The sequence below is a fragment of the Mus musculus genome, chromosome 2 (genome assembly GCF_000001635.26).
Source record: "Mus musculus strain C57BL/6J chromosome 2, GRCm38.p6 C57BL/6J".
Taxonomy (NCBI): Eukaryota; Metazoa; Chordata; class Mammalia; order Rodentia; family Muridae; genus Mus; species Mus musculus.
In genome coordinates, this window is record NC_000068.7 from 54,871,877 (window position 1) to 54,884,078 (window position 12,202).

At 35.3% G+C, this 12,202-nt stretch overlaps 1 protein-coding gene across 9 annotated transcripts in view; it reads left to right on the forward strand.

Annotated features, from left to right (window-relative positions):
- Galnt13 (polypeptide N-acetylgalactosaminyltransferase 13) overlaps positions 1–12,202 on the forward strand; it is a 682,099-nt gene that overhangs the window by 435,666 nt on the left and 234,231 nt on the right. For all 9 annotated transcript variants that reach the window (XR_374098.4, XM_006498088.4, XM_006498091.3 and 6 more), the window contains one exon: positions 8,179–8,296. Coding sequence is in view for 8 of the 9 variants with exons in the window: in XM_006498088.4 (XP_006498151.1) it covers positions 8,179–8,296 (118 nt within the window). In the remaining variant the exon portion in view is untranslated. The remainder of the gene's footprint in view (positions 1–8,178; positions 8,297–12,202) is intronic.

Here is a 12,202-nt window from a genome sequence, read left to right on the forward strand (position 1 = left end):
ACCCAGGAACAGTAGATGAAATAGAACGGCTCTGAGACCACCAAGGTGAAACTACTTCAGCTGATCGACAGCTCATTATCTGAGCATAAAACTGTGAGAACACTGGAGAAATAGTTTTGCAGATGGTTGGTGTCCACCTACAATATTATTAGGCAGTTTTATAACAAAGCACATAATTTAATTTGAAAACATTAGTGTAAAACCTAGTAGAGGGGTATATAATTTCTATAAATTATTGAGTTTTGTTGATTTATTCTTAAAATTTCATAAAATAAACAGGTACGTTACAAATTTATATTACTTTTTCACTACTTCTCTTAATTAGCAGAGCATCAAAATGAACAGAAAACTCTCCTCATTACCACCTGGGACCCTGCCCATGTCAATGTGACCTCATCTATGGTACACAGTAATCAAGCATGAGAATTATTTTTGAAAGGTTGCACATAACTAGGTGCAATGGCCCATGTCTGCACTCCCAACAGTAGGGCAGAGGGTTGTGAGTCCTAGGCATGTCTGAGTGACAAACTGAGACCTGGCCTCAAATTAACTAAATATTAAAGGAAAGAACTGTTTCTGGTAGTATACAGTGGAGGCTGGAGCCACTATGCTCTGGTAACATTCAATTTTCTTTGCCACTTTTGTTCAACCTTGGAATAGACAGAACTTGTCTTTGCATATACGTTTCCCAGGCCCTAAAAGAAAGAAAAAGTTTATGCATGACCTGCTGTCTTAATTAGGAAATCAAACTTAATTAAACTTTTAAAATCTGTTGGTTCCTTTTTATAATAAAATAAAGTAAAATATAATAAAATCAAACAAAAAACAAGACAAACGATGGATGGAAATGAGCCCAGGTGAAGGCAAAATAAACAGAAACCCATTTGCTCAAACACTCAGGAATCCCATCAAACACTTGACTTGAAGTCATAATATATACACAGAAGATTTGTAGGGTAAAAACGAAGAAGAAAAATATGTATAATTAAAATGAAATACACATAAAAATAATGACATTTCTAAAAAGGCAAAGCCCTGACATGACATTGTTAGACAAAGCACCCCCAAAGATGCAATGGAGTTCACTTTTTGTTTGGCCATCTACTGGTGGGCATAATCCTCCCCAGTGAGACTCCATTCGACCTAATTAAGTTTTCGCTTGTATTTGGTTATAAACTAGAAACTGTTTTGAAATTAGGGATGGAGGCATAGGTCGATTTCTTCTTTCAACAGGACCCTGCCTGTTGCCTCAGTCTCTCTACATTCATGTGCGCTTTGATCCTGTTGATTCAGAGGGCTTTGCATTTTTTGTACCCAACTTCCTCTGGCTCTTTTACCTTTTGTCTCTTCTTCCCCAGAGTTACCTGATCCCTGCGAGGAAGGATTTGAAGGAAACTTACCATTTAGGGCTGAGAGTTCCAACATCACTAACTCTCTGTATCATGTCTGACTATGGGTCTCTGTATGATTTCACATTTGCTACAGGAGGAAGCTTCTCTTCTGGTAGCTGAGCAAGGCACAGTGGAAAGCAGATTATATTATGAGTTATTTTATTGTGGCAGTTTTGTTTGCTTGTTTGCTTGTTTGTTAAGGAACAGTCATATTTAGCTTTGCCCTAGCTCCCTGGGCTACCTAGTGTCAGGACTTGGTCACCCAAGCAGTGTAAGATATGACTTCTTTCTCCTGGAGTGGGCTTTAACTCAAATGAGGTATTGCCTGGTTATTCCCACAAATTCAGTGCCACCATTGCCCTGGCATAACTTATAGTCAGGACACCATTTTTGATCTAAGGGTTTGGGGCTGGGTTGGTGTTTAAATTTCTTCTTTGAAGATATGAATAGTGAGTGTCTTCCTGAACTAAAATGCTGGAACATAGGTGTGAAGGATTGTTGTGGGCACTCAGTTTCTTCATGTCCAATGAATTTTATTAGTGTTGTCTTCAGCAAGGGTGTGTTGCTGTCAATTGGTAGAGAGCAATCTGTCATCTTGGAAACCTCATGGGTTGTTTGTTGTTCTCATGCAATACCTTTGTGACACAATTAGTTGTCACTCAATCCTGGTATTGGAAGCATCACTTGGCGACATGAGAGGGACAGTTTATTATCTTTATTCCTCAGTATTTGCTGATTTAATTTCGATCACACACACACACACACACACACACACACACACACACAAACACACACACACACACACACACACACACACACACACACACACATACACAAGCTATTGTTCTTTGTTTCCATACTATTCTTCAAATGGCACTTTCTTTTTTCACATATTCTACCCCTGAACATTCCTTATCCGCCTGACCACTTTATTCTCCACAACTATTCTATTTCCCTTTTCCAGCCAAATCTTTCTCTCCTGGTCCCTTATTCTATTCCTAACACCTGCGTTTCTATAGATTCTAACTTTCTCTTCAGCAACATAACAGCTAATATCCACATATAAGTAAATACATAACATATTTATCTTTCTGAATCTGGGTTACCTTACTCAGAATGATGTTTTTCTAGCTCCATCGAATCCATAAAATTTTTACTATTTCAGTTTTTCACTTCTGAAAGATTCCTCATAGAATAACTGTGCCACAATTTATATATCCATATTTCTGCTGAGGGACTTCTAGTTAGTTTCCAATTTTTGGCTAATATGCTTAGAGCATCAATAAGCACGCTTAGCATAGGTTTGTGTTGTATAATTAAGCTTCCTTTAGGTACCTGATTAAGAGTGGTATGCCTGGTTCTTGGGGTAGATCCATTTCCTCCTCCTGAGGCACCACCACACTGATTTCCATAGTGCTATACACGTTTGCACTCCCATCGGCAATAGATGAGCCTCCCATTTACTCCATATCCTCACCAGAATGAGCTATTACTTGCTCTATTGATGTAGGCCATTCTGAAGGTGCAAGATAAAATTCTGAAATAGTTTTGATTTGCAATTCCCAATAACTAAGGATGTGGAATATTTCTTCAACTTTTTCTTGTTGGGGACTAAAAAGTGGGGGCTGGGAGAAGATGGGGAGGAGAAACCCACACCCTGCCAGAGTTCCACCTATTCGCTGGTCAGTCAGGCATAGGAGGGCTGCTATTTACCTTCCACTCACCCTCTGGTGCGCATCTAAGCCTCTGACTCACTCTTCAGGGGGTGGCAAGGGGCAGCCCTACCTGGGAGCCTCGGGCTACTTTGCTAAAGCCACCGTGGGTTATGAGTTCAGTGGATCTTGATGAGCAGAGACATTCTATGGTTTTAGAGCTTTATTATAGAAAAGCATGGAGAAAGAGAGAAGGGGGAGAGAGAGAAAGAGAGGGGAAAGGCTAGAGAGAAAGAAAGAGTAAGAGGGAGAGAGGAGAGGAGAGAAGACAGGAGAAGACAAAGAGAGAGGAGAGAGAGGGTGAGGGGTAAGAAGTAAGAGAATGAGAAGTAAGAGAGACAAGTAAGAGAGCAAGCAGGGGCTGAACAGCCCTTTTTATGGTCTTTACTGATGCTAGGTAAGTGGGGAGGAGTTTAGCCTGAAGGTCAGAAGCTTGAGACATTGTCTACATGACTACTGACCATGCATCTCTTGGGGGGGAGGCCCTGTGGGGTGCTAACTTAGGCAGGAGCCAGAGTTCCAGGAGCATGAGGGAGCGCCTATTGTTTCATGTAGGTGAATTATCATCCTTCCTGGGGTTCAGACCTCAGCTCAACTGGAGAACAGCCTCTCTGTGCATAGCCCAATTCCCCAGTTTCTCACTGTTTCTTTTTTGAGAATTCTGTTCAGCGCTATACCCTAATTTTTAGTTTATCAATTTTCTAAGTAAATAGTTGCTATTGTTCTTTATATATTTTGAATATTATCAGTCTATCAGACATGTAGTTGACAAAAATCTTTTTCTTATTATGTACCCTTACACTGTGTCTGAATAATGGTGTGCTTTCCTGTGCAGAAACTTTTTAGTTTCATGAGGTCACATTTATCAGTTGTCAAAAGCACATTTATCATCGTGCCTTTGATAAGGGTGCTCTGTTCTGAGTCTTTTTCTGTGGCAATGAGTTCAAGGCTATTTCCCACTTTCTATTCTAACAGGTTAGGTGTAACTGGTTTAATGTTGAGGTATTTGATCCATTTGGAGTGGGGATTTATTCAAGGTGAAAAGGGTGGATATATTTGGATACGTCTAGATGCAAAACTCCAGTTTGAGTAGCACTGTTGGTTGAAGATGCTATCTTTTTGTATAGTGTGTATTTCTAACACCTTTATCAAAAATTACATGTCCATAGGTGTTTGTATTTATCTCTGGGACTTCAATATGATGCAGTTGATTAAATTTTCAGTTTTAGGGCCATATACCATGCTGTTTTATAACTATAGATCTGCATTATTACTTCAAATTTGGGAAAGGTGATAATTCAAATAGTTCTTTTATTATTCCAGATTGCTTTTTTTCTGTGTGTGCTTCCATTTTATTAGAATGAATATTGACGTTTAAGATCTGTAATAAATTGTGTTGTAATTTTGATGCAGATTTTATTTAATATATAGATTACTTTTGGTGGGGTGGTCATTATTATTATATTAATAATACTGATAAATGATCATGAGAGATCATTTTGTCTTCAGATAGCTTCTTCAATTTCTTTCTTCAGTATCTTAAAGTTATATTATACTAGTCTTCCATTTGCTTGATTAAAGTTATTCCTTCATACTTTATATTATTTGTGACATTTGTAAAAGGTGTTTCCTCAATTTCTTTCTCAGTCCACTTATCAATTCTATATGAGACTCATGAGTTTTGTGAATTGATTTCATACCCAGCTACTTTGCTGACAGTGTTTATCAACAGTAGAAGATTCTTATTGAATTTTTAAGGTTTGTTATTGTCTTAAGGTTTCATTGTTGCAAAGAGACACCAAGGCCAAGGCAACATTTAATTGGGGCTTGCTTACAGGTTCAAAGATATTAAGTTGATTATCATCAAGGCAAGAGCTTGGCAGCATCTAGGCAGGCTTGGCTCTGGAAGAGTTGAGAGTTCTACACCTGAAGGCAAGCAGGAGAATACTGGCTTCCAGACAGCTAGGAGGTCTCAAAACATAACCCTACAGTAACACACTTCCTCCAACAAGACCACTTCTATTCTGTCAAGGCCATACCTCCTAATATTCCACTCCCTAGGCCATGCATATTCAAACTATTACAGTTATGTATACTATTATATCATTTGCAAATGAGGATACTTTGACTTTTTCACTTGCAATTTGTATACTCTTCCTCTCATTCAGTTGCCCTATTGCTGTAGCTACAACTTCAAGTGCTATATTAAGTAGGTATGAGAAGAGTGAGTAATAGTGTCCTTTTCCTGATTTTATTGGATTATATTGAGTTTCTCTCCATTTAAGTTGATGATGACCTTGGACTTGCTGTAAATTATCTTTAGTATATTGAGATACATTCATTGTATCCTTTATCTCTCCAGTACCTATATCATGAAGAGATGTTGAGTTTGGTCAAAAACTGTTTTCTGCATCTGAGATGATCACCTGTTTTTTATCTTTCAGTTTGTTTATATCATGGATTGCATTTTTGATTCATATATGTTGAATCATCCCTCCATCTCTGGCTTTAAGGCTCCTTGATAATGTGGTATAAACTTCTTGATATGTTTGGATTCTATTTTCTAATGTTTTGTTCTGAATTTTTGCATCCATGATCATAAGAAAACATGGTCTACAATTATATCTTTTTGTACCTTAATGATACAGTTATATCATTTTTTCATGTGATTTGGGGCTTGCGTGTCAGGGTAACTGTGGCCTCCCAAAACAAATTGCAAAATGTTCCTTCTGTTCTGATTTCATGGAATAATTTGAGGAATATTGGTGTTTTGTGGTTATCATTATTTTATGAAGATAAGATTTTCTGTTCTCATCTCATCTATTTTGATGCTCTGAATGCTTCTTGTACCTTGATAGGCCTCTACATCTTTACATAGGGATTTTTTTGCTGTTGCCGTTGTTGTTTTGTTTATTTACTTATTTGTTTTTTATAAAGTGTTGAAAATAATTCTGTGCCTTTGATCTGAGTTTATCTTTCTTCTTCTATTGTTATTATTTTGACATTTGGTCTTTCATATTTTCTCAAATTTCCTAGATTTTATTTGTAGAATTCTTTTAGAATTAACATTTTCTTTGACCTAGGTATCCATATATTCTACTGTGTCTATACTGAGATTTTCTCTCATCTTTTGTGTTAGTGAGGCTTGCCTCTGAGGTTCAAGTTAAACTTTGTAAAGTTTTCATTTTCATATATCCCTCAATTTGGGTGTTATTAATTGATCATGTTTCCACTTTCAAGTCTTGAACTATTTTTTTCATTTGCTCCTTCTCTTTCCTTGGTATTTCATAGGTTTATTTAAGGGATTTATTTATTTTTCTTTAAGGTTCACTATCATATCCATAAGGGCTATTATAAGGACTTTGCTTTGTGCTTTAGTTATGGTGTGATTGCCTGGACCCACTGCAATAGCATTGCTGGATTCTACTGGAGTTATATTCTTATGGATGAATTTTTATTCTGGAATCTAGCCATCTGGGTTTTGGAGAGCTATAATTCTAAGTGTTGATATCTGGTACTGTCTTTCTATGTGGATATTTTGTTTCTTGGTTTTTGGTTTTTGTCTCTTTTGTTCTGTTTGTGTGTGTGTGTGTGTGTGTGTGTGTGTGTGTGTGTGTGTGTTTTGTTTTGTTTTGTTTTGTTTTGTTTTGTTTTCCTCTCTGGTCCTTAGGAAAATATGGTGTATTGTATGGAAGAAAATCCTTCTGGGATCCTGTGTTATGTGACCATTGATTATTACTTCTAAAAATGTCTATCTAAGCATTGGCAGCCTATGAGAAATGAAGATGAGCTGGGTGGTATCCACAGCAGGGTGTTTCACTGGGATCTGTTTAGTCTTCATATGATGGAAAGGGTGAAGAGAATCCAAAGCAGGTGATCTGCCACAAAGCTCATGGGATTAGGCTCTCAGATTAGACTTGGAAGAGTTGAGGGAGAAATAACGATCTGCAGTTAGGTTGCCTGGTTCCATGGTTTCAGAGGCATTTGGTTCCCAGGATGTGCTTGCAGGATTTGGGAATTAAATAAAGTCATGAGTAGGGGATAGTAGTTACGAAGGGAAGATCTTTCTGTATGATACACTGCAGATAGGTGCAGAGCCTGAGGAAATACAATGGCAGGTGCTCTGATGCAGAGCTTGGGATGAGCCTGGAATATTAGATTTGTAGAAGAGAAGGAAATGGTGAAGATATGCAGATAAACTACCTGTTTCCCTGGCCACAATTTTGTAGAGAAATTTCAAGAATATAAGCCAAATACAAATTTAATTGTTGGTGGAAAATTTTAGATTCTATGTGAAAATCCTTTTAAAACCCTGAATGGTATGTAAGATATGTGTGTATGTCTAGATTTAAACAAATAATTATCTTTAAAATATATATACTGGATATATGCCCAGGAGAGGGTGGCTATGGGGGACTTTTGGTATAGCATTGGAAATGTAAATGAGCTAAATACCTAATAAAAAATGGAAAAGAAAAATAAAAGAAAAAAGAAAAATATATATATATATACTGAAAATAAAAAGGTGGATGTAAAACTCCTTTACTGCCTTTGTTTATAACACTTGTAATTAACATTAGATGTTTTCCACAAGCATTGCCATAGCAGTCTATATTCAGTATTGAGAAAGATCTTTTTTTAATAGAAAAAAAGCATATTCTCAGCTTCCTGGAATTCACATTAAGGTGATTTGTAATACTGTGGCCAAGATCCTAACTGGTATTTTTGAGATCAGGTAATCTCTTTAAGAACCACGTAAAAGGCAGAGCCCTCTCTTGCTTTGCCTTGGAGAAAGGAGAACCTGCAGATTTAACTAGGCATTGTTTCTTCAGTGTTTCTATTTTATCACCTTTAATAAAACAAGGTAATTTAATCTAATTTTGCAAAAAATGTGTGAAATATAAATGCAATTTGGAAATTTTAAATGCTTTCACACCTTGATATTGTTTTTCCAGCTTGATTTTTTTGAGGAATATTCAAATATTTAAGATGTCAAAAGTATTTGCTGTAGTATCATTAAACTCCACACATTGTTTTCAAAACATATTCTTTTCTTTTGTTTTGTTTTCAACTAGGACCCCTACTATGGCTGGTGGCCTATTTTCTATTGACAGAAACTACTTTGAAGAGATAGGAACTTACGATGCAGGAATGGATATCTGGGGTGGAGAGAATCTTGAAATGTCTTTTAGGGTAATTGTATTTTTCTTTATTTTTAAACTCTGAACATAGTATATGGTAGCATGCATCTATCACACCCAATAATTTACTGTCAATTTTTCTAAGTGATTCAATTTAGTGTTTACATTTGGTTTATATGTTTCTTTAAAATCTTTTATTGAGTCCTATTGCATGCAAATTTTACTGTTAAATTTGGAATTTTACATTTCAAAATCATTTTTATTTTTACTCACAATATATTAAGGTATTCACTTGTTGAATTAGAGTAGCCTTATTTGCTAATTGAAGCTTTCCCCACAAATCAATATTGTGTTTTTTATTTGATAATTGGAAGTGTTTATGTGACCTGAATTGCAAGTGCTGCATGAGTTTCTTCTTAAGGAACTTTATGTTTGACTGTAGTCAAGGAATTCTGATAATCCAGCTAGAGGCATGACTGGATTGTTTGCAACCATAGACATGATTGTTTGTAAGTTTTATTTTTGTTATTGTTTTTGAAAACTACAAATTCACCTAATAAAAAACCTTGGAAATAAATGAAAATTCAGAACTAATGTTAGTATTTTATAGGCAAAATTGGAAATATAGGCTCTCAAATGTGTCTTTAATTTAGTACTAGAAAAGAGGTTTTAAGTATGTTACATTCAATCACACATATTAATTTTAAATGAATTAGTTTAATGACTAGTTATCCTTTAAGAAAATTTAATACAAAACACTTAAAACAGTATCATTTAAAATATGACCAGTTAGTCTGGACCCATTTATGTAAGTATTTGAAAACTACTTTTGAACATCAAGTTGAAAGTTTGCTTTCCAGTAACAGTAAGTATGTGTGATTCCTTGCAAGAAATTATTAATATTTGAGGGACTCGAAAGATGAGTCAATGCTTAAAAGCACATGCTGTTCTTGTAGATTCTATAAGAGTATCCTAGTTTACTTCCCAATATGGTACTACATAGTCATCTATAATGATAATTCTACGGATCTGTTTTCCTCTTGTGACCTTTTCAGGAACCAGGCACTTGTGATGCACATATATACACGAAGATAAAATAAAATAAAAATTTAAAAAATTGTCCTCCCTAAATTTGAAAAGATGGTTATTAAATTATTGGATTACATTACTTTTTTCTAATGTAGAATTTAGTTTTTCTGATGTTGTATGATATTTTTCTAAAGCAGTAGAACAACCATTTTATGTTACATTTGTCTCTAATTGAAACGACACTGTTGACCATAAATAGATATGTTATTATTTATGTATGTATGTGTGCATACTGTGTATAACTTGTCAACAAAAGATTAGAACTATCTTCCTGCTATCAAATCTGTGTAATGTTTTGCAGAACCTTTGAAGTCATTTAGAGATCTAATCCTGTTAACATAGACCAAACAAGGATGGAAATAAGAATTTTACCCTACCGTAAATCAAATCAAGTAAAGATATAAAGCAAGAAGGAAAATATTGATAAACATAAAAGCAGTTTGCTTTTGTTCTTAGAGGAAATAGTCAAAATCTGTAAGGTTTTCTCTAAGAGACTCCCTGTGCATGTACTAGGCATGTGGGAAGAGAACATATAACAAGTACATTATATATATATATATATATATATATATATATATGTGTGTGTGTGTGTGTGTGTGTGTGTGTGTGTGTGTGTGCTTTTAAAAGTATTGTCTTGCATCTCTTTTACAAATAAGCTAGAATATCTGGCATTACCTTCCCGTATTTTGATCACATCACTTACATTAGAGTGAGACTTCATCATATGGCTGTTGATAACTATATAACTAATTAAGAAGGCCCAATGAGGAAGGTGAGGAATGTGTCAAAGTTACAACTGTAAGAGATGTCAGGAAAGCGAAATGAAGGTGACTGGCAAATACAAGCTGTCATTCTCCAGAGTTGTGCTTTGTCTCAGTGCTCCCAGTCACCTCGTCATTGTTCTGTGCCCTGCCATTTCATCCTCAGCCTATTCTCATGTTCTGTAGTGGACTGAAGAATTGTTAGTAGTGGGGAGATATGAAACTACCACACACATATACTCTCCTTCCAGATTGCTGACATGGTAGCTTCATCTGTGATATTAACTTTCTTTGATTGTTCCCTTCTGTGCTTAGAAGTTTGTTAATCAGCCTGTGTCCAAACCCCATCTATTCTACTCTCTATGGGATTAAGTTGGAATAAGTTATCATATCTGCAAAGTTTAGTTTGTCAATTTCTCGAATGGAAAAGACAGAGCAATAACTTTTATGCTGGAAAAAAGGATAAAATGAATTATGGATACAGTTTTTTAGTATACTGCTTCCCATATGAATTGTATCATAGAAGACATCTCCTGAAATATGGTAATAAAGTTTGCAGATTTAAGCAAGCCACATCATTCTTGAGTATCATTTAATAATAACCTCATCCTTGAAATATAGCCATGAGAGAATGCGGTAAAAAGCCCTTCAATACCTGAATATCCAACACGTATATAAAGTGTCTCCCAAATTCCCCACACCAAAAGAAATACTGAGGATGAAAGTAAAGATGAATTAATTATAAAAGAAGAAAAATTTTAAAGAAACATGGTGAACACAAAACCCTGTCCCCTTGGGAAAATCAGTAAAATATTTAAATTTCTTCCTGAACTTGTGAAAAACAGACAGATAATAAACATTACCAATACTGAGAAAAGTAAAAGAGATATGGTGATTGGAATTTATAATTATATTAAAGATGCATAGGATTTGTATGGATAGTGCAGGGCTATATAATACCATAGGAAACTTAATTAAATGGACAGTTTCCTTAAAAGAAAGTGCCAGACCACATAGGAAATCAACATATTAGTCTTGCATCTAGTAAAGAAATATGTGAACATTGGGAAATATTTTTCAGGCAGGAACTCTTTACCTAGATAACACTAATGTTGAATTCTCTCAAAGGGTTTTATAGGAATACATAAATGTTAGCACATATATTTTCAGACAATTAAAGAAGGAGATAAGTCACTATTGACTTTGTAAAACTAGCATTTCTCTGATGAAGTAAACCACAACAATATTTAACTACAAACCAATGTCCCTTGTGAGCATAGATTTAAAAAAAATAATCTAACACGATTTTAAGTTAATCTCTAATGTGATAAATATTACACCTAAGTGAAATTAATCACAGAGATGCAATATTGGTTTAATGTTTAAAAATCAATATAAATATCCACATTAACAAATGAAAAAAGAAAAATGAATTGATCAAAGGAATGGATTTGAAAAGGGTTTTAACAGATAGCAGATTGCTCTGTTTTTAGGGAAGACAAAGGAACAAAGTCTTTGAATAATTGAGTTAGTAAAAAAATTGATAGAAGGGTCACAGTGTGTAGAAGAGTTAATGGAGATTGAATATAAAATCTATATACTTTTAGCGATAAAAATGTAATGCAGGAGTTGGGGATATTTCTTGGTGATTGAATCTTCATTCGAACAAGTTTGAGGGCAAGATCCAGATAAACTCATATAACTATCATTTAGGCATGGCAGCCTATCCATTCAAATTCTAGCAAGCAGAGATAAATGAGCAACAAAGAAATACTAGTCATGTCTTTAAACTCCACGTTTGACCAGGAAACCTTACTAACTTCAATACATAAAGTGGAATAGGAAGAGAGGATGATTATTAACATCTTGAGTTAATCTTGAGTGTGTGGTTATTAACACCAACCTTGAGTCTATACACAAATTCAGTCTCTCCCTCTCCCTGCTCCCTCTCTCTCTCACACACACACATACAGACATACATATACACACATGCATGTGTCCTCATATACATGCACACATGTGCACTTCATACACACAAAAACAGGAGAAACACGAGATGGAACACTATCTCACACAGCAGGATGAGGAAAAGATGAAGTTGGCATTTT